General features: G+C 38.7%; 1 protein-coding gene across 3 annotated transcripts; it reads right to left on the bottom strand.

Annotated features, from left to right (window-relative positions):
• Nucleotides 1-6,875: 6,875 nt before the first annotated feature.
• Nucleotides 6,876-21,247, bottom strand: LOC129162221 (uncharacterized). 3 transcript variants are annotated; one of them, XR_011521774.1, is made up of 17 exons: nucleotides 18,788-21,247; nucleotides 18,494-18,597; nucleotides 18,077-18,343; nucleotides 17,863-17,956; nucleotides 17,715-17,782; nucleotides 17,446-17,640; nucleotides 17,283-17,345; nucleotides 17,023-17,139; nucleotides 16,842-16,904; nucleotides 16,627-16,740; nucleotides 16,452-16,505; nucleotides 16,267-16,359; nucleotides 16,104-16,163; nucleotides 15,876-15,983; nucleotides 15,699-15,758; nucleotides 7,047-15,612; nucleotides 6,876-6,958 (listed from the first exon to the last, which is right to left on the bottom strand). XR_011521774.1 is itself a non-coding variant. In XM_070555535.1 (16 exons), the coding sequence occupies exons 1-16, from the start codon at nucleotides 18,900-18,902 to the stop codon at nucleotides 7,744-7,746; spliced, it is 9,444 nt and encodes a 3,147-aa protein (XP_070411636.1). In that variant the 5' UTR covers nucleotides 18,903-21,247; the 3' UTR covers nucleotides 6,876-7,743. The 3 variants fall into 3 exon arrangements, 1 of the variants encoding a protein (XP_070411636.1); XM_070555535.1 differs by having other exon boundaries at nucleotides 6,876-15,612; XR_011521775.1 differs by lacking the exons at nucleotides 16,452-16,505; nucleotides 16,627-16,740; nucleotides 16,842-16,904; ... (6 more) ...; nucleotides 18,494-18,597; nucleotides 18,788-21,247 and having other exon boundaries at nucleotides 16,267-16,420.
• Between the last annotated feature and the right edge of the window lie 1,284 nt (nucleotides 21,248-22,531).

Consider the following 22,531-nt stretch of genomic DNA (forward strand, 5'->3'; position numbering starts at 1 on the left):
GAATCTGAGTAGCGGTCAGGATTTTCTATCAGACTGCCATGTCAGATTTTTCCTTGCAATTTCAGGCTCTTGCGCCCATACAGACACAGCGGAGAAGAATAATAATAATAAATAATAAATAATAAATAATGAAAAATCCGTAGAAAAACAATAGGGTTCCCTGCCCTTTGGGCTTGGAACCCTAACTAGAACTGCAAGCAGTTATCAACGGGTTCCAAGCCCCCAGCGCCAGTCGCCCACCCGCCCCGCCCTCAACTTCGCCAGTCCTCACGCGGTCCCGCCCCAAAAACACGTTCTCCCGCCGGCGTCCCGTCAGCTCACTTCAACCGGCGCAACGAAAGTAACACTCGGGATACGTCATTAAACCTGCAAAGCCTATACACATATCTTTCAGAGGCATGGCTGACTTCTCAACCGTGATTACAATGGAATTCCACTGTTTCCTTATTAAAGAACGTGAAGATTTAATGAGTGAGATTATCAAACAATGATCTATACATCAACAGAATATTACAAATAACATAAATACTTGATAATGTCTTTAGATTTAAAAGATTTTCAACAAAAACTACGAGTTTCATTTTGTGACTTACTGACCAAATGTTTTAAAAAATCATGAAAAATACATAAATCATCATAAAATTACCAAAATATTCTCACATGGCAGTGTTAAGATGCGGAATAATATGATGTTGTTTTTAAATCAGTAGACTCAAAGCTTTTTTGAAGAAAAATTGGGAAATATAACTATAAAGGTCACAACAAAAATTCAAATATTCATAAAAAAATAGTGCTACTTTCTAAAATTAGGAGAAAAATCTCAGATCACCATAGGTACATGTGGAATGTTGTAAATGGCTTATATTTACTGTATACCTAAAAAAAACTTTCTAACAAAAATTAATTACGTTGTTGTCCAACTATACAGAAAAACTGGTAAAAAGTTAAAAATTCATTAAAAATCTATGCTTTTGTACAGAAATCTCAAAATATTCCCAGGTTGCCTCTGTGATGTGAGAATTCTTCTTATATTTTTGTTGGGGTCATAAATGTAAAACTGTACTTACAATAAAATAATATTTGCATTAGTGGCTGTAGACAAAAATATGTCCTACAATTAAACACAAGGGGGAGCTCAAATCAATACGACATTTTTTTTCTTTCATAAACCACCTAAGAGTGAACTTTGTGGCAAATTACAAGAAGATTGTGAGAACAGAATTTGCGCTACAATTGCTAGCCTAAAAATGTATTTTCGTAAATATAAAGCGCAAACCTCTTCATGGAGCTGCGGCTTTCGTGACATAAGCTCTAGCCAATCCAGTTGACACAATCTGGAAATCTTAGCCTCTTACATGCAAATTGTGATTTTTAGGGAATTTTTCAAATTTGAAATTTTAAATGATCATAAACCACGCCCACTTTGATCAATCATTACCATATTGATAATGTAGTCTTAAGACTCTATAGTGATGACAACCACTAAGTTTCGTGCAGATCCATTTAGCTGGTTCAGCAATATAATTTCTTCCCAGTTATAGCGCCCCCTATTGTTTAATCAAGGTGAAAACCAGGACATACACTTGAATTGACCTTAGGTATGATTGTTATGAACAGCTTTGAAAAATGTCAAAGTCTTTTGAAGTTACGCTAAAAAAACTTTTTCATTCCCAAAAAATTATTTTAAAAAATCATATTAAAAAAAATAAGCAAATTATCCAAAATCCCTTCACATCTTTTGGTCAGCCGCTCCTCCTCTCTTGTCAGGGAAAGTTGTGATGTGATTGAGTTTGACGGCCGGGAGGAGTTAACGAAAGTACGTTGGACTTACTATGCAAATTTCTACTAATTTGCATAAGTTTAAAACATTTGTTAAAATACTCATCTAAATTTGACTGACTCACTGAACACACTGGATGAGATCATTTGTTTTTTTACGAAAGAAATGGGGAGAACCATGCCAAAAATATTTTTGGGGTACCACAGCGCCACCTATTGGACAAAATTCAAAAAATTTTCTGTGATTGTAGATGTCACTATGACTGATAAGAATTGTAATTTTCTGTTTAGAATATATATTTTTCATGAGTAAAAGGGCGAAAAATTTTAAAGCCTATAAGCCACGCCCACTTTTTAATCATTTTCAAAATGTAGCTTAAGGGTCCGATGACTAACATATGTGCCAAGTTCTGGGGAAATCCATCAAGCCGTTTAGCTCAAACAAACTTTTTGACTCTTTAGCGCCCCCTATTGGTGAATCCAAACAAAATGGGGTAGATAGGGCTTACCGCTCATACTTCATAAGGGTCTAGAGTCTCATCAGTTTATCTTGAGAAATGGTGAAGATATCATCAATTACCACATGTGCTAGCTAGCGCGCTGATTTTGACATGGTGTCATTAGCCCAATTTTCAATATTTCTGCATTTTTCTTCATCACAACAACTTAGCTTAGTCCATAGATCACATGTACGAAGTTTGAAGTTGATTCGACAAAAAATGATGAATAGGTGATTAAAAGTAAGTTTTGCGTTTTTTGCGATCTAGCAAAAAATCTAGTTAGGCGGAAATGGGCGTGGCCAATACAAAAAAGATGGAGAATCATCCAAGGATCATGGACATATAAAGTTTTTGACTATAGGACCTACGGTTTGGGAGCTAGTAGCTAAAACGTGTTGACCTCCGCAATAGCGCCACCTAGGTGACGCGGGGTCCAAATTTTCGAATCTGAGTAGCGGTCAGGATTTTCTATCAGACTGCCATGTCAGATTTTCCCTGGCAATTTCAGGCTCTTGCGCCCATACAGACACAGCGGAGAAGAATAATAATAATAAACTAGAACTGCAAGCAGTTATCAACGGGTTCCAAGCCCCCAGCGCCAGTCGCCCACCCGGCCCCGCCCTCACCTTCGCCAGTCCTCACGCGGTCCCGTCCCAAAAACACGTTCTCCCGCCGGCGTCCCGTCAGCTCACTTCAACCGGCGCAATGACAGTAACACTCAGGATACGTCATTAAACTTGCAAAGCCTATCCACAAATCTTTCAGAGGCATGGCTGACTTCTCAATCGTGATTACAATGGAATTCCACTGTTTCCCTATTAAAGAACGTGAAGATTTAATGAGTGAGATTATCAAACAATGATCTATACATCAACAGAATATTACAAATAACAAAAATACTTGATAATGTCTTTAGATTTAAAAGATTTTCAACAAAAACTATGAGTTTCATTTTGTGACTTATTGACCAAATGTTTTAAAAAATCATGAAAAATACATAAATCATCCTAAAATTACCAAAATATTCTCACATGGCAGTGTTAACATGCGGAATAATATGATGTTGTTTTTAAATCAGTAGACTCAAAGCTTTTTTGAAGAAAAATTGGGAAATATAACTATAAAGGTCACAACAAAAATTAAAATATTCATAAAAACATAGTGCTACTTTCTAAAATTAGGAGAAAAATCTCAGATCACCATAGGTACATGTGGAATGTTGTAAATGGCTTATATTTACTGTATACTTAAAAAGCTTTCTAACAAAAATTAATTACGTTGTTGTCCAACTATACAGAAAAACTGGTAAAAAGTTAAAAATTCATTAAAAATCTATGCTTTTGAACAGAAATCTCAAAATATTCCCAGGTTGCCTCAGTGATGTGAGAATTCTTCTCATATTTTTGTTGGGGTCATAAATGTAAAACTGTACTTACAATAAAATAATATTTGCATTAGTGGCTGTACACAAAAATTAGTCCTATAATTAAACACAAGGGGGAGCTCAAATCAAGATGACATTTTTTAATTTCATAAACCACCTAAGAGTGAACTTTTTGCCAAATTACAAGAAGATTGTGAGAAAAGAATTTGCGCTACAATTGCTAGCCTAAAAATGTATTTTCATAAATATAAAGCGCAAACCTCTTCGTGGAGCTGCGGCTTTCGTGACATAAGCTCTAGCCTATCCAGTTAACACAATCTGGAAATCTTAGCCTCTTACTTGCAAATAATGATTTTTAGGAAATTTTTCAAATTTGAAATTTTAAATGATCATAAACCACGCCCACTTTGATCAATCATTACCATATTGATAATGTAATCTTAAGACTCTATATTATTGACAAGCACTAAGTTTCGTGCAGATCCATTTAGCCAGTTCAGCAGTATAATTTCTTCCTAGTTATAGCGCCCCCTATTGTTTAATCAAGTTGAAAACCAGAACATACACTTGAATTGACCTTAGGTATGACTGTTATGAACAGCTTTGAAAAATGTCAAAATCTTTTGAAGTTACGCTAAAAAAACTTTTTCATTCCCCAAAAATAATTTTAAAAAATCATATTAAAAAAAATAAGCAAATTATCCAAAATCCCTTCACAACTTTTGGTCAGCCGCTCCTCCTCTCTTGTCAGGGAAAGTTGTGATGTGATTGAGTTTGACGGCCGGGAGGAGTTAACGAAAGTACGTTGGACTTACTATGCAAATTTCTACTAATTTGCATAAGTTTAAAACATTTTTTAAAATACTCATCTAAATTTGACTGACTCAATGAACATACTGGATGAGATCATTTGTTTTTTTACGAAAGTAATGGGGAGAAACATGCCAAAAATATTTTTGGGGTACCACAGCGCCACCTATGGGACAAAATTCAAAAAATTTTCTGTGATTGTAGATGTCATTATGACTGATATGAATTGTAATTTTCTGTATAGAATATGTATTTTTCAGGAGTAAATGGGCGAAAACGTTTAAAGCCTATTTATAGCCTATAAGCCACGCCCACTTTTTAATCATTTTCAAAATATAGCTTAAGGGTCCGATGATTAACATATGTGCCAAGTTCTGTGGAAATCCATCAAGCCGTTTAGCTGAAACAAACTTTTTGACTCTTTAGCGCCCCCTATTGGTGAATCCACACAAAATCGGGTAGATAGGGCTTACCGCTCATACTTCATAAGGGTCTGGAGTCTCATAAATTTATCTTGAGAAATGGTGAAGATATCATCAATTACCACATGTGCTAGCTAGCACACTGATTTTGACATGGTGTCATTAGCCCAATTTTCAATATTTCTGCATTTTTCTTTCATCACCACAACTTATCTTAGTCCATAGATCATATGTACGAAGTTTGAAGTTGATTCGACGAAAAATGACGAATAGGTGATTAAAAGTAAGTTTTGCGTTTTTTGCGATCTAGCAAAAAATCTAGTTAGGCGGAAATGGGCGTGGCCAATACAAAAAAGATGGAGAATCACCCAAGGATCATGTACATATAAAGTTTATGACTGTACGACATACGGTTTGGGAGCTAGTAGCTGAAACGTGTTGACCTCCGCAATAGCGCCACCTAGGTGACGCGGGGTCCAAATTTTCGAATCTGAGTAGCGGTCAGGATTTTCTATCAGACTGCCATGTCAGATTTTCCCTGGCAATTTCAGGCTCTTGCCCCCATAAAGATCAAGCGGAGAAGAATAATAAATAATAATGAAAAATCCGTAGAAAAACAATAGGGTTCCCTGCCCTTTGGGCTTGGAACCCTAACTAGAACTGCAAGCAGTTATCAACGGGTTCCAAGCCCCCAGCGCCAGTCGCCCACCCGGCCCCGCCCTCACCTTCGCCAGTCCTCACGCGGTCCCGCCCCAAAAACATGTTCTCCCGCCGGCGTCCCGTCAGCTCACTTCAACCGGCGCAATGAAAGTAGCATTCAGGATTTGTCATGAAACCTTTTGCTTAGCCTATACACATACCAGCATGTGACTGTGTGAGTGAATGGCTGAATGCAGACTTCTGCAGGCCTGGTAAGTCACGTGCTGTATTGGAAAGCAGAAGTTCAGGAAACGGAGCGGGATTTCAAATAATTGGAAGGTTTTTGGTTTGATTCCAAGTCTGACCAGAGAATGCTGTTGTTGTGTCTTTGGGCAAGACACCTTGGCTGCTGGTGCTGGGAGGGACCGGTGGTGTCAGTTTTCGGCAGGCCTCACCTCTGTCAGTGTGCTTCAGGGAAGCTGTGGCTACATTGTAGCTCATTCCCAGTAGTGTGTGACTGTGTGTGAATGGGTGAAAGACTGATTGTGTTGTTAAGGGACTAAGGCGCTATACAAATCCAAAACATTTACCATTTCAATATTACTGACAATGTTTAGTAAATGTATTAAAAATGTATTATTTTCATAGGAAATCCTCCAATGTTTTTTGAAAATCATCATGGGTCATGAGAAATCAAGTTTTGTTATTTTATAGTTTTTAAATATATTTTTTTTTTCAATAAGACGATATATGGAGATTGATAATTGAACTGAATGAAACAAAACTGAATAAAATCCATATCTGATCTAAAGATTTCCTGCAATTTGTGCCAGTGGCCCCTTGCTATGCACATTCTTGTAACAGTTTTATCTGGCCATGGTCAAAATCACATAGTTATCTCTGGTCAAAATAAAACGAGTAGACATTTGGTCAAAATAAAACAAGTAGACATTTATTATGAGCACGAAATTGCCCAAAATTCAGTGAAACACTTCATTTTGTAAGTACAAAGATGTAGGATATGTAAATTAAAAATGATGGTACATTATTCAAACAATTGAATTAAAAAACAGCAGTTTATTGTATGTCAAATTTTGCCAATTGTGGGGGAGACTTTGTAGAGCAAACAATATTTTTACAACACTGTGCATTGAAATTAGGATTCCAGAAATTATATTGATTCAAGAGTACAGAAAACACTTTATTGTTATCTACATATGTAAATGTACAAATGATGTGTTACACAATGTATAGCAAAGTGGCAGAAGGGCATTCTGAGGCAAAGTGTCACGTTGGGAATGTTTTACCCAGGACATGAAAAAATCACAGACGGAAACGATGGCAAGTGAATAACAAATAATATTTATTAAGAACAATGTGAAACTGAAAACGGTGCTCCAAACTGGAACAGGAGGGATCAAGATCTAGAACGGGAAAGCAAACTGGTGTTAGAATCACGAAACCCTGGAACCAGAGAACCAGAACTGGAATTGTTTGGAGAACTATTCTTACTGGAGATGATCGGTGTTGGTGAGGCAGGGCTGGGGCTTTGGGGCCAGGTGGGGACAGAAGAGCAGCAGAGAATGAGGATCCAGGACGGGATGAGGAAACAGGTTGCGAGGCAGACAGTGAGGCAGGATATGATGCAGATCCAGAGGCTGGTAGTTAGGCAGGCTGGGAAGCAAACAGGACGACAGGTGGGCGGCGTGGTCACATGATGGTTGCTGATTCCACAGATTTCGGTTGTGTTGTTTCAGGAACTTCATCTGGTGGGTGATTGTTCCTAGTGGAGATTGAACAAAAGAAGAGTGCTGTAAAATGAAGTCTTTAACAAAGGAAAATAAAAATAGTACTAGAATAAGTGAATTTGTGAATATCTAAATGGATACATTTTTATACATTGAAACAGTGATGGCACAACACAAAGTAACATTTCAATGTCCATTATCAAAACCACAAGTAAGTGTGATACTGTCATACACTTTTTTATGGATAAAAAGTGTATTTCACATGCTAAATATACATTAAATGGTAAGGTATGGTGTGGTATGGTATGGTATATATGTATAAGAGTCGAAATAAGTTTAGATGATTTTGAAGCTAAATTGATTTTGTATGAATGAAACGGACCTCTATGTGTAATTTGTTATGGTCAGCTCTGATGTACACCCGTCCATCTATCTGTGATTGTCTGTCTTTCCCCTTGAGGCTATTTGTCCTGCAGTCCTTGTCTGTCTGTCCCCAGTTCCTGTAACTGTATGTCTGTGTCTGTTCCTGTCAAGAATGATATTTGAATACATTCATGGTAACTGTAATAGGTGGGAATAACTTCTACATGTATGGTTTTGGGATCAATGTCTTTGATGTAAACATGATCAATTAGAGTATTATTTTCGGTTGTTGGACTTGTTACTATTTGAGTGTATCCTTGCAATTTCATGAAGCTGACAAATGAATTAGAAACCAGTGCATCGTCATTCATGTCACCCATGACTATTTTGGTTCCTGGAAATTCATTGAAATAATGCAGTACAGGTTGTAGATTGTCTTTGAATTTCTGAAGGTTATATGATGGTGGTTTGTACAACAGCATATAATGATGGTTTAAAGTCTGTGTGCTAAAAAGCAAAGCTTCCAGGTTGTTGCAATTGAAAGCCATACTTTTACACATAATGCTGTTTTTGTGATAGAAACCAACACCACCACCATTTTTGCTTCTGAAAGTAGAAAATAGTCCAGTTTCATCGTATGAGTCAGATCTGGTTTTGTGGTGAAAAGTCCAACCTGGCAGTGAAATGCTTTCAGAGGGATGTGTTTCTTTTAACCAAGTTTCTGTCAGACAAATTATATCGGCTGTGAGTAATTTTTGGTTGCTCTTGACATCCTGTATGTGATTCTTGAGACCTTGCACATTATGAAGACAGACTTTAAAAGTGCAGTTTGGCATTGAAACTGGTGTGTCGATAAAGTTTGGCATTAATTTCAAGTTTTCTTCCACATCACTTCTTGCATAGATTGCTTTAGCTTTAAAATCTTGGATAGTGAGGTGTTCTAGTGATGTAACACGACTTAAAGCTACATATGCTTGTCCAGCAGAAAAAATCCTTTTAAAAGAGACTACTGCTTTCTGTAGTGTTAGGCCTTGGACTTTATGTATGGTGCAAGACCAAGCCAGCCGCAGTGGAAATTGACGTCTAACCCCCTTTTCAAGTTTGTCTTCATCGGGACTAATTGGTGTAGCATTAGTCAGCTCGGTGTCTGAAGTTGGAAACTTGTGTCGTAGTTGTTGGCCTATACTTGGGTTATCAAAGTTAACATAAATGATGTGTGGGAAGCTATTGTTACTTAGAAATTGTATGCGACAAACAGTACCAAACACACCATTGACAAGTCCATCAGAAACATCGATGTTTTTAATGAGCATTACACGAGCTTTAGGAGCAATACTTAGTAATTTATCTAAATAGGTTTTCTTGCCAAAATCAAGTGTTGAGGGTATTCTAGTGGTACGGCCAGTCTGAGGGTTTTTATGGAAATCTTGGGCTTTGATTTGTACAATGTCTGTACATTGTTTATGCAACATGTTGAAGTTATGATTATCAACATCACTGTTTGTTGCAAAAAGATGCAGAATTTCAGTGTCTTCACCCATGCCTGTTTCACATCGTTTGAGAAGTGCTTCGTCTTGTGGGTGAAGTGGTTGGTCTTTTTTGTGTTTCCTTAAACGGTTAAGTGTTACAGCAAAGTCTTTGTTTTTCTGTCGTACTATGTCTGTGAGTTCTACATGACTGAAACTGTTTTGCCACAAATTGGAACCAATGGGGTCCTTGTAGAGTGGAGTCCCTTTGACAGGTGGCAACTGATAAAAATCACCAACAGCTATGACGGAGACATTACCAAATGAAGAAAAGTCTGAACACTGTTTGATCTGACGCAGTCTACCATGGATATATGTTAAAAGCTTGTTATCAACCATTGAGATTTCATCTATTATCAAGATTTGTAAATGTTTCAGGGTTGCTCTTAATGTGTTTATTTTTTCCTCTCTTAAAGGTTGGTATGGTAATGAAATATTATTGCCAATTGCAAAGCTATTATGTATTGTTGTGGCATTGATATTTAATGCAGCCACTCCAGTGGGGGCAGTCAATAAAACATGAATATCATCAGGATAATTAGATAATCTGGATAGTATTCTGGTTGTTTCATAGGACACGGCTTTTACCAAATGGGACTTGCCTGTTCCCGCTCCACCTGAAATGAAAACATAAAAAGGGCTTGGATTGTGACCGTTTACTTTATCTAAGCACCACTGCCGGATTTTATAAAACACGTTGCTCTGCTGCTGATTTAGAGAACGCATTAAGGATTGTGCTTCCTTGTGTGAGACTATCAGTTTTTGAATGTGAAATGATAAAGCTGGTTTTGTGATTGGCTCTAGATCTGGAATAACTTCTTGTTCACCAGGATTTGGATTGTTATCTAAAGATCTGTCTTCCAAACATTCTAGTCGGTCTAGTTCTGCCTCAGGACACAGCTCTGCCCAAACATCTTCTTGAAATCCAAAGTGTTCAATATCTTCCTGTATGTTTTGTAAATCTTCTGCTTTGATTTCAAACTTGGATCTGTTGAATTCTACTACGTCTTTGACAGACTGGATGTTTTTACTACTGTTTGTGATTGAGCCGGTCTCATAAAACTCTTGAAATGTTGTAAATTGTGATGGTTTTAACTGGTTTTCCGTGTAATAAGGAAGGAACAACTGAAGCTGGCTTTGATAGTGTTTCTCAGGATCTTGTTCTTTAGAAAAACGAGCATATCTAACAACAGCTACATTTGTCCTTGTCCGCTTCCTTACACAACCATTGTTGTTTAATAAACTAACCACTTCTGGTCTAGATTTCTCACTGTTTGGTACATTTCTGTACTCTGAGGCAAAAGTAGCTATGCACATGTCCATAAATTCACTGGACTTAGGCCTGCTTTTGTATCGATCAGTAATGTTTGTCATCCAGATCTGATTACCATTAGCACTGTTTTGAATGACATTAAGAGGTAAGCTCATTCTGACAATGTTGTCACCTGTTGGAACAAATGTGACTTTTCTAGAGCCCTCTTTTAATCTCATGTTTGTTAGCCGATACACACTTTCTTGAGCAGAAACTTCTCTGTTATGCAGAAACACATTCCCTAATTTGTTAAGCGCTTGTTTTGCATCCAGGTTTTCATTATGTTTGATTTCATTTTGTGCATGTTTTAATAGCAAACCCATTTCTCTTTCTGCTTTGGATATGTAGGAAATGATATAAACAATGCATGCATATGCATCACAGACAAACTGGATGTCCATGTTTGCATTCCAGCAACGTAGCAGGTCTGTGTTATACTGATTAACCCAGATGTCGTTTATGTTTCGTTTATGGACGACAGTTGTTTTTGTAGAGGTCAGTTTGTAGGCTGTTTCAAATGTAGTCTGGTCAATACCAATGGAATTAAACAAGTCATCTATGCTACTAAATGTGTTGTTTTCACTGGTCAAAGCTTCTTTAACTTTGGTCATGATATGCTTGGCTGCCTTTTTTAAATCTGAAGATGACTTGTCAGATGGGGTTTCCTTATTATCAACATCCGGTTCCTGTTTACATATGAATGTATTGTTGCTTGGTGGTCGGGGAAAGTGAAACCTGCAAGTTGTGTGATTTTTTCTGCAACTTTTAGAGTGTTTTTTGCTATGCATTTGAACACTATGTACCACTTCATGGAGAGGATCACTGTCAGGTGGGAGGTCGCATGTAACATATTTATCTACAAAAGCTATGACTTCAGCGTCTGTGTTGACTCCTATTTTAGGCCCGTCGGTCCAAAATAGACAATGAGTGTGACATGATCCACGTTGTTGAAACTCTACTCTATAAAAATAATCAATGATTTTACCAATTGGCTGAGCGGGAGACATGATAACATCTTTTAAAAAAGATCTAAATCTATAGTCAAACATTCTGGCTGCTGTCACTGGATTGTTTTTCAATAAGTCACATTTCTGTGCCCAGTCCATGTCATGAATATTGCCTTGAATGTTTTCTATAGCCATAAAAGCTTCCATAAATTCTGGCCATCTTAAATCTGCTGAAGAAAAGGAAGCAAACCATGTAGGAATGCCAAGTTGTCTAACATAAGCAAACAGATCTTTTTGAACTCCCTGCCAAAATACTGGTGTACCTCTAATGGGCTTCAAAAACTTATAGCCCATGTCAGCATTTAAAACATTCTTCAAAAAGTCTGTATTGCCCAGCATGGATGATGTAATGTTGGTGTTGTCTAAGCCATGGTAGCCCTTTCTCAGTGCAATGGAAACATTTGACACAACTTGATTAACTTCTGACAAATATTGTGCATAAAAGATGTAATCCAAGTTCTTGCCAAATCTGCCATCAGCATTGAGAATTCGGGTGTTTAAATATTTGCTTAGTGTAATCCTTTGCTCTCTTGCATCATGAAATGTACCTGTTCCGTTGGGAAACAGAACTGGAAAGCATTTAGCCTCGTTAGAAGTATCGGTAAGCAATCTGACTGGAGTATTTCCCTCAGCTGGTGCTACTGATAAAACACTGTCAAAATGGTTGTCTAGTATTTCTTGGGCAATGTCTACTGGTTGCATGCATGTGTCCAAAAACATCCCATGCTGTTGTCTATCATTAAAATGATCATCGCTAACAAGATCTTCAGACTCTACCTCTGTGCCACTGCCATCTCTTTTGCCAGGATGTTCACACTCTATTTCAGCTCTATTGCTGTCTTCTTCCAAAGTGACGTTGTCGGTTTCAGAGGTAGAGTCTTCAGACTCTTTTTCTAGGGGATTTGTCCATGCACTGTTAAATTGTACATCTTTGTAAAAAGTATTGTGAGATTTAAGGTATGCAATTGCATTATGTACTTTCAGAGCATTGACATACTGATAGTCATAGTGACCCTTGTACGTCAGCTTTCGCTTCAGTTTGACTTTAATCATTAGATTCTGATCATCTAATCTGGGTAGAATGTTACTCACAGTTTCTGTATTAGATGGAACACAAGTCACAGGTCCATGGACACCATTTTGCCCTCCCTTTGGTAAGGCTAAAAGTTTCATAAACGGAATGTGCTGTGCCACTAGATGTTGCTCAAGAGGATTCAACGTACTAAGTTCTACAGGAATAGAATCTAGGTGCATATTGTTTGCAACACTTTCTTCAGGGACTTTTCCATTGAGTATTTTACGATGACAAGTAAAACAGACCCACAATTTACATGCAGGGCTAACCTCTAGATGGCATTTGGAAACTGAAGACTGTCCACACTTGTGTAAATAAGTGTCAGTGATGCATTTTTTTGCCACAGATGAAATGAATGAACCTCTAATTTCATACTGCTGTGTTTTACATTCAACAACTTGATGTTTAAAAAGTAACCGATGACAAACACAACAGACGAATTGAGGGCCAAATTTAACCTTTTCTCTAAAAAGCTGAATGACATTATCTATGAATTTTTTTCCAGTCATGAGATTTTGTCGTCTACGTTTTCCGTGCTCTTTAACAGAATCGGCATAAGCAGTTACATTTCTATACCGTTCAGAATTAGACTGTTTGATGCGGTTACGGTGGTCAACCTTATTTCTATATCTTTCTACGTTCTGTTTCAATAACTGAAGTTTAGAGTGTTTACTTTTGGCTGCATAAGTGGTTTTGCTGGCAAGTTTGAGTCTTGCTCTCAGTTCAGGCTTTTTGTAGTAGTTTTGTTTATTAGCCAGTTTGAGTCTAGCTCTCAGTTCAGGTTTGTTTTTATAGTTTTCTGTACTATCATGTCTGAGTCTTGCTCTCAGTTCAGGCTTTTTGTAGTAGTTTTGTTTATTAGCCAGTTTGAGTCTAGCTCTCAGTTCAGGTTTGTTTTTATAGTTTTCTGTACTATCATGTCTGAGTCTTGCTCTCAGTTCAGGCTTTTTGTAGTAGTTTTGTTTATTAGCCAGTTTGAGTCTAGCTCTCATTTCAGGTTTGTTTTTGTAGTTTTCTTTACTGACATGTCTGAGTCTTGCTCTCAGTTCAGGTTTGTTTTTGTAGTTTTCTTTACTGTCATGTCTGAGTCTTGCTCTCAGTTCAGGGTTATTTCTATATGTAATGACACTTAATTGCTTCTTGTGTAATCTGTACTTAGGATCGTCCTTATACAATTTCTGTAACATCATTTTTTTGCTTTCCCTTTTCTCAATGTCTTTATTATACAGAGTTCTCTTTCTCCTGTTCTCTCTGCTCATCTTAGATGGAGATAGTATGTCCTTGTCACCTTTAAAGTGACAGTAATTACATGAGATCAGGTTAAAACATGTGTTAGTTTTATCTTTCACACATGCGATTGGCTCATAATGACATTCATTACAGTGTTTCAGATAAATACCCTTGGTGTTGTCTAAAGTACTAGAAGAGCCATATTGTAACCATTTTCCTTGAGTGTAAGTGTAAATATGGGTGTGAAAAAAGTCTGCAGCTGCTTGTATCTCAATTTCTGTAGCCCAGGATCCAACTATCTTTATGCCTGTTTGTGTAACATACTGTTGTACTGATTCAAATTCCTGTCTGATGTAACTTGAATAGAGGTCAGAATTTTGAAGAATTTGATTAACAACAGCCCTGCGAATCCAGCTATGCAACTCTTCATTCCCAGTAATTACAAATGCAAGAGCACGGAAAAAGCAGTTGCCGTCTGGCTGGATGTGTTTAGTGGTACAAGGTAACGGTTCATCTAATGTAATACTTTCCCAAAGACTTTTCACCCTTTCTAAACTTGGAACTATCTGTAGTTGGGTGCAAAAGTTTCTTTTGTCTTTAGAAGTCAGAGGATTGAAAGTAACAGTGCTGTTGATATTTTCTGAAATTATGAAAACAGATGTATCATTTTGTGGCACTTCTTCAATTATTGCTTGATTCAAAGAAGTGTGATGATTTTCAGTTACTGAGTCTACATCAAGGGAAGTGGTGTCATTAACTGCAATATCTTCTATTTCCTGAAGTACTACTTTATCAAAACTATCATCATCAAAACTAGTACATATTGACTCTGCATCATCTTGAAAAGAACTATTTTGCGTATGGATGAGCTCACAACGAGATGGAGATTCAGAAAGAGACTCAGATGTGTCACTGACTGCAACATCTTCAATTTCTTCAACTACTAACTGATCAAATGTATCGTCATCAAAACTATCATCATTTCCACTGATTAACTCTACATCATTTTGGCAAGAAGCAGTTTTACTTTGGATAGGTTTACTCATAGATTGAGCTGTCACCTTAACACCGGTCATTTCAAAAGCTGTGTCCTCTTCATTTGCATTGTCAGCACACAAAGAGTGAGAGAGATTGATTAAATGTGTATAAACTTGGTCTAAAGTATCAAAGTGTGCTACTATGCTTGTGCCATTCAACTGCCAGAGACCATCATGACCACGTGAATGTGGATCAAAAACAGAAAACTGAGATTGTTCTTTCAAAACTGCACATGTGTTTCTACTAATTGTAAACAGACAGCCGTCATTGTCAAATATAGCTCTCTGTAATGCAACGTCCAAAGGCATGGCAAAATCTGAAACATCTTCATGGTAAATCTGCTGATGAAGATGTCCTGTGAAGGTCTGCATGTATTCCAAAGAGAACTTGTGATGATGGAATGTGTGCTCTGTGGGTAACTCTTGAACAAAAACATAACCACTGCCTTCTGCATCACTGATCATGTTTTGCTCTTTCATGTAAGTGTATAAACTATCACCACTTATCAAGATATTGTTAATGTCTTTTCTTGACCATGTGGAAGCCATTTTGACAGTGTTTGTCATGATGGCTGTAATGCTGTTTGGTGCACACTGTTTAAATCGGTTGCACCCAAAACGCTTATGACCTTGATGAAATGAACCTTTGACAATAGAATGAAAAGTGTTCAAACTTTCCTGATTTGATGAGGAAGATGCAATGGTAACACTTGAAGCTGCAACACCAGGAGCATCATGGACCTTCTCAGGTTGAACACTCGTCTCCTTCTCTTTACATTCCTGTGAAAACAAACATAAAAATTCAAACATTAGAAGAAAATCTATGAATAAAATGGGCATGTTTTCACTTGGGGAATATGTCAAACCTGTTGCTTTGTAGCATCTCCTAGGTCAACAGGTCCTTGGTCTTGGAGAGCAACTGCGTTCTGTTAAAATAAAAAAAGTTTTATAATATTTAGGAAATATAAGTATTGGAAAGAATATGTGTAGGATTAAGTACGCTATTTAACATCAATAATCAGACTATGTCATATAGGTCCTACCATTTTGCCTTTTGGTACAGGCGATGTAACACTGTATTTGTCTTCGTTCATCTGGAGATGTAGAACCTCAGCGCAGTCTTTCAAATGCTCCTGGGAGTGACAGCAAACCTGTTGGAAATCAAATCAGGATATTTACAATATATTCTAGTATTATGAAATTTACAATTATTTGTCAAGCACATGATGTGATGTCAAAAACAACAATCATATTAAAATCCAATGTCAGACCTGGTCCTTGGTGACATCTGTGCGTGAAACAGATTTTTGTTCTTGGACAGCAGCTGCATACTGTTAAAATGAAAAGGTTTATTTAAATAAGCAAAGAATATAATTATTTGAGTAAAAACTTTAGAATGAGCATCATTCAATGAAAAAAGCTGATAGGTCTCACCGTTTTGTCATTGGGGGCTGGTGATGGCACACTGGCGTCATCAGTTTTCTCTTTCAGTTTTTGAAGGACCACACTGCAGTCCTTCAGGTACTTCTGTAAGTAAATGAAGGGAATCATTGTAATCCAAAGGTTTCAAGTAAAGGCAACAAAACTGATTTGGTTTCTTTGAATGAGAGTTTATTCACCTGATGACGAGACATCAGTGTGCCACGTGAGCCTTTTGGATGAATGTGAGATGTCTGAAAGAAAATGTCATTCAAGGTTTTATGTTAATTTTTCCATTATTGTAGAAATGTGTACCTCTTAAGCAATATTACAACTTTATATTTTAAAAGTATTGTGTGTGTAAATCGTAATTACCTTTAAACTCTCTGCAAGTGTTGGCCATTCATGATCATCAGAGGGCATGATCACTTGCTCCTTTATTGGTGCTGTTGCACTGGCAGGGGGCTTCTGGATCGTTGTTGCCTGTCCCTGAAATAAAAACAGTATACAATGCATGTAATTACTTTGTGCATGTTTTACAGGAGGACTTGACCAACAAATAGGAAAACAATGATAAAAAAATAACAAACCTGCGTGTTGACAACACTTTTCTCTTTTCCAAAGGACACTGGCTTTCCTTCAGGTTGTACCACCTGTCATCAAAATATGAACAGATTGTAAATTCTTAGGTGACAAATATCTAAAATTAATAATGAATTAAAGATTAATATCAAAACATTATAATGAAAAAACATATTTCTTCATATTTACCTTTTTTTGTTGGACATCTGGTGAAAGCACATCTGGACATCCAGTACTGTCATTTTCCAAGACATGCAGCAGATCTTCGTGGAAGTATTTGGGATTAACTTCAAAACAGACTTCGGCCTGAACATTTTGATGTAGACAATATTAGAAAAACTCATATCAATCAACATGACGAACATCAAATAAAATCTCATTTATCAAAAACAATAGGGTTCTCTGCCCTTTGGGCTTGGAACCCTAATTAATTAAAATTAATCATTCACCTCATGAAGAAGAATTCTCTTTGAAGATGATCTCTGCTCCTTTGGACCAGCTGGAGTAGACCTCTGAAAAAATTAATGAAATTTTTACATTACATGATTGTTGAAAATCTAAACAGCCAATTAATGTCTGCAGTTGAAATAAAAACATAGAAAAACAATTTACCTTCTTGCCAGGCAAAACAACTTTCCACTTAGATTGGTCTGCTTGGGGTTGAATGGGCTTTGCGTGTTGAACGACCACTCTAGCAGCAGACTTCTTGGGGGTAACCTGGGCCTTCTGACTTTGGAGGTGCAGGTATGTTTTTTGCCAGAGCAATTGTGCAAAAATGTCCATACCATCACTGTCACTGAGATGAACCTATAGAAAATAACACATTTTTAGCTAAAGCTAATACCTCTTAATCATTAAAAGTCAGTAAGCTTCTCACTTACCCCATCTCTGCCCCACAAATCCAGGCGATGAAAGGGGAAGTTCTCAGCAATTGATGAGTATGGGACATCTGAAAGAAATATATTTTGTTAACAATTAGTTTTTCCAGTTAGAAGCATTTTGTATAGTGCACACTAAAGTTCAACATACCCATTTGTACTGAGACCCTGTGAAACATCATCCTCAGATGGTCCTGCACAACCGTGTCATGGCTCAGTCTTGGAGGGAAATCCAAAACAAAAACCTGTTTTCCAGAAATTTTACATGACATTAAAAATCATTGTAGAAAAAAGCACCAGAATATAAATTTGATTCAGTAATTGCCTTTTAATGGCACATTATTTGTAATTGCATCTATCCTTACATTTGGACAAAGAGTGGAAATGGTGTTCAAAAGACACTTGAAGTCTTTTTCTGCTTCAGAAATAGGACTGTCCAGATTGTTGCTTGGAGCGAGCAGACACACTGCATCTGGATCACGTGGGAGAACTAAATGCCGGACCTCAGTGGTAAGGTGGGCTGCTGTACCACCAGGAACCGACAGGTAGCCAAAGGACAGCTTCCCCTCAGGCACCTTCACATAGCCATCCACAATGGCTCGGAGATGTGAATCTCCAATGACGAAGACAAACTAGAAGAAGAAACAATTGTTTAATGAAGGACCTATGAAGATAAAAATCACAAAGCACTTTAGAAACTAAAGAACACACAGCAATCTGTGTGTCAACCTATAAGCACATAATATAGTTTAATATTAATATAAATTATTAGCTAAATGTACCTTCTTTTCTGAAGACTCTGGTGGGATGATGACTTTCAGACTTTTTCCTGTGTTAGGCGACAAGGGCCAACGACAAACCCTGTGCCTGAAGCCTGTTCCGTGACCTAATGGTAAGATGAAGGAAAAAAAATAACACAATATCAATGTAATGTAAATATGTAATTGTAAAGTGTGTCACATTAATTTATCTGAAATTTCTCAGTGTGCATACACCATGTCAATTTCAAAATATGCAACAAAGGTTTTCAAAAAAAGCATTTGATGTTTTGGAAAATAACTAAATATGTAACTTACGTGGAGTAAAAGTCGTACAGCTTGGCAGAATCTCGAATAGCTCTTCCATAGGCTTCGGCATAAACTGTCTGTTCTTCAAGGCCTGAGCTCTACGGTACCCTTTGCCACGAGGCATCTACAACAAGGAAAAAAAATACCATAAATTTAGTACTATGCATGATCACTAAACAAATACATTACACACTAATGTAATATCATGTATTTATTCTATTAAATAGGTTATATAGAAACCTGAGGGAATGTATATCTTCTATTTAATAGACAGATTACCTATTAAGCAACAAAGACCTGTCTTGTTATTGGTCATTAGTATTTCTTTTTGTCTATTTATATTTGAAGTTGTTTAAATGAAGACAACTGAACTTCTTTGGTTTTCTGAAGAAGTTTGCTTCTCATCTGAGGAGCTTTGTCAATTCTAACTGTAAAAAGGGCGAGTGAAAGTTCTCAGTCATCCAGGTCATGATACTCCAAAGGGTTCAAATGAAGGCAACTGGACTTCTTTGGTTTCTTGAAGATGTTTCTCTTCTCATCCAAGGAGTTTTGTCACTTCAAACTGGAATATGGGAGAGTCAAGCCTATAAGCTGTAGCTATCTATTGTTAGTCAATGAGCCAAAACTACTGTGGGTACCTCGGCTCTCCATCACCTGATGAGTCGCTAGCCTCTATTGTGAGGGATTCAAGATGGCACCACAGACGGCTGCCGTGGTACTTTGGTGCGCTGTTTTTGTTCTGTTTTTGTGTGTAAATTGCGTATCTGGGTACTCCTATTCAAGAGAAGAACTCATAAGTTACAACACTATGATTCCGGTGGACTTAACCTCATTTTTTGTTGCATCTGTGGCCGATTCAATATCAACTTTGATCAGGAAAGTAAGACACAGGAGGAGAGATAAATGAGCGGGCGCTCTCGTGCGTCTGAGGAGACGGGGACTGTGCACGGCTCTGCCTGGCATCTTCCTCTCTAATGTACGCTCACACCGCAACAAAATGGACGAGCTGACCCTGATGAGGAACATAAACAGAGACTTCTCGTCATCTGGGGTTCTATGCTTCATTGAAACATGGCTCAGTGAGGACACCCAGGACTGCGCGTTCCAGCTGGAGGGGTCTCACCTCATCCGCGCAGATCGGAAAGTGACTGTCTCCGGCAAGACCACAGGTGGAGGTGTGTGTTTTTAAATCAATAATGGTTGGTGCACAGATGTCACAGTGATCGTGCAGGATTGTTCTCCATCTCTGGAGTATCTTTTCACAAACTGTAAACCATTTTACTCTCCGCGGGAGTTCGCCTCATTCATTCTAGGCGCTGTTTACATCCTACCTGACGCGGACGTGCACGAGGCTCAGCGTGTGCTCGCGGAAGAGATACTGTGCATGGAGCAGACGTAGCCGGACTCTCTCATCGTTGTACTTGGAGACTTTAACAATGCAAATCTGAGCCAGGAGCTTCCCAAATATAAACAGTATATCAAGTGTCCAACCAGAGAGGGGAAAACCCTGGACCACTGTTACAGCACAGCAATGGGAGCCTATCATGCAGTGGCGCGCGCTGCGCTTGGACTCTCTGACCACGTGACCATCCATCTGATCCCAGCTTACAAACAAAGGCTAAAACTCTCCAAGCCTGTTGTGAAGTCAACAAGACAGTGGAACACAGATGCCGCAGATGAGCTTCGCGCATGCTTTGAGACCACAGACTGGGAGGTAATAAAAGCCACCTCAGACAGTTTAGATGAGTTCACAGATACCGTCACCTCCTACATCCACTTCTGTCAGGACAGCATCATACCATCATACACCAGGGTGAGTTATAACAATGACAAAGCCTGGTTTACCCCTAAACTCAAACAGCTGTGGTTTGAAAAGAGAGATGCATTTAAAAGGGGGGACAAGGACTCCTACAGAGACACTAAATACAGGTTCAGCAAAGAATTGGTCAAAGCAAAACACCAGCATCATGACAAAATGCAGCAGCAAATCACTGAAAACGACCCAACCTCTGTGTGGAAAAGTTTCAGGAACATCACCAACTACAAACCCAGAACCCCCGCCTCCACCGATAACACACACATTCATGAAGCAGATGTAAAGAAGCAGTTCAGGTCTCTTAACACACACATTCATGAAGCAGATGTAAAGAAGCAGTTCAGGTCTCTTAACACACACATTCATGAAGCAGATGTAAAGAAGCAGTTCAGGTCTCTTAACACATGAAAAGCCCCGGGCCATGATGGCGTGGCTCCTGCCACTCTAAAGCACTGTGTTTACGAGCATCTTCAACTCCTCACTGGAAGAATCTCATGTGCCTGTCTGCTTCAAGATCTCCACCATAGTCCCTGTCCCCAAGAAACCAAGAATCACTGGACTAAATGACTACAGACTTGTGGCTCTAACATCTGTGGTCATGAAGTCATTTGAGCACCCAGTTCTCCCCCACCTCAAGACCCTCACAGCCCCCCTCCTGAACCCCCTGCAATTTGCCTACAGAGCAAACAGGTCTGTAGATGATGCAATCAATATGGCTCTACAATTCATCCTGCAGCATCTGGACTCCCCAGGTACCTACGCCAGGATATTGTTCGTGGACTTCAGCTCTGCATTCAACACAATCCTGCCAGACCTCCTCCAAGACAAAATGTCCCAGATGAACGTGCCTAACCCCATCTGCAGGTAGATCACTGACTTCCTGACAGACAGGAAACAACAAGTCAGGCTGGGGAAGAATGTCTCGGACCTACGAACCATCAGCACTGGCTCACCACAGGGCTGTTCTTTCCCCTCTGCTCTTCTCCCTGTACACCAACAGCTGCACCTCCAAACATGAGTCTGTCAAACTAATTAAGTTTGCTGACGACACCACCATCATCAGACTCATCTCTAATGGGGATGAATCAGCTTACAGAATGGAGGCTGAACGGCTGGTGTCCTGGTGCAGCCACAACAACCTGGTGCTAAACACCCAGAAGACAGCGGAGGTTGTTGTGGACTTTAGGAAACACACACATCCCATCACCCCCTTAAACCTGTCTGACACTCCCATCATGATGGTGGACTCATGTCGCTTCCTGGCCACCACCATCACCCAGGACCTCAAATGGGAGCCCACCATCACCACCATCAGAGAAAAGGCCCAGCAGAGGATGTACTTCCTGAGGCAGCTGAAGAAATTCAACCTATCACCACAGACAATGAGGCAATTCTACACCACTATCGAGTCCATCCTCACCATCATTTAGAACAGAGGAAAGAGTCGCAGCGAACTTCACTTCAGTCGCCATATTTATGACAAACTCAGTGTTGTTGTGTGTGACGTACACTACCCAGGGCTGATTATCAGCTCAGCTACATTATACTGGATACATTGTACTGGAAAGGTGAAATCGAAGCCCCCCCATCTCTAGTTAAAGTTTTTTTTTCCACATTTGACATAGATAGCTTATTTTACTCCTGTCAAACCATATATCTTCTCTGTCCAGAATACATGCTTTGTCAGGAGTGTCCCTTGTCCTTCAGGTGTAGGTGGACTGCAGAGTAAACTGTAAACCATTTTACTCTCTGCGGGAGTTCGCCTCATTCATTCTAGGCGCTGTTTACATCCCACCTGATGCGGATGTGCACGAGGCTCAGCGTGCGATCGCGGAAGAGATACTGTGCATGGAGCGGACATACCCGGACTCCCTCATCATTGTACTTGGAGACTTTAACAAAGCAAATCTGAGCCAGGAGCTTCCCAAACATAAACA

The sequence above is a fragment of the Nothobranchius furzeri genome, chromosome 10 (genome assembly GCF_043380555.1).
Source record: "Nothobranchius furzeri strain GRZ-AD chromosome 10, NfurGRZ-RIMD1, whole genome shotgun sequence".
In the NCBI taxonomy this organism is placed as follows: Eukaryota; Metazoa; Chordata; class Actinopteri; order Cyprinodontiformes; family Nothobranchiidae; genus Nothobranchius; species Nothobranchius furzeri.

What these genes read in the sequence shown, in the direction of transcription:
- LOC129162221 (XM_070555535.1), bottom strand. Translation starts at nt 18,902, where the DNA reads ATGCCTCGTGGCAAAGGGTACCGTAGAGCTCAGGCCTTGAAGAACAGA. An exon ending in CAGCCCCCAATGACAAAACG is followed by an intron (nt 16,164 to 16,266) that starts GTGAGACCTATC and finishes TCATTTTAACAG; the next exon opens with TATGCAGCTGCTGTCCAAGA. An exon ending in CTGTACCAAAAGGCAAAATG is followed by an intron (nt 15,759 to 15,875) that starts GTAGGACCTATA and finishes TTATTTTAACAG; the next exon opens with AACGCAGTTGCTCTCCAAGA.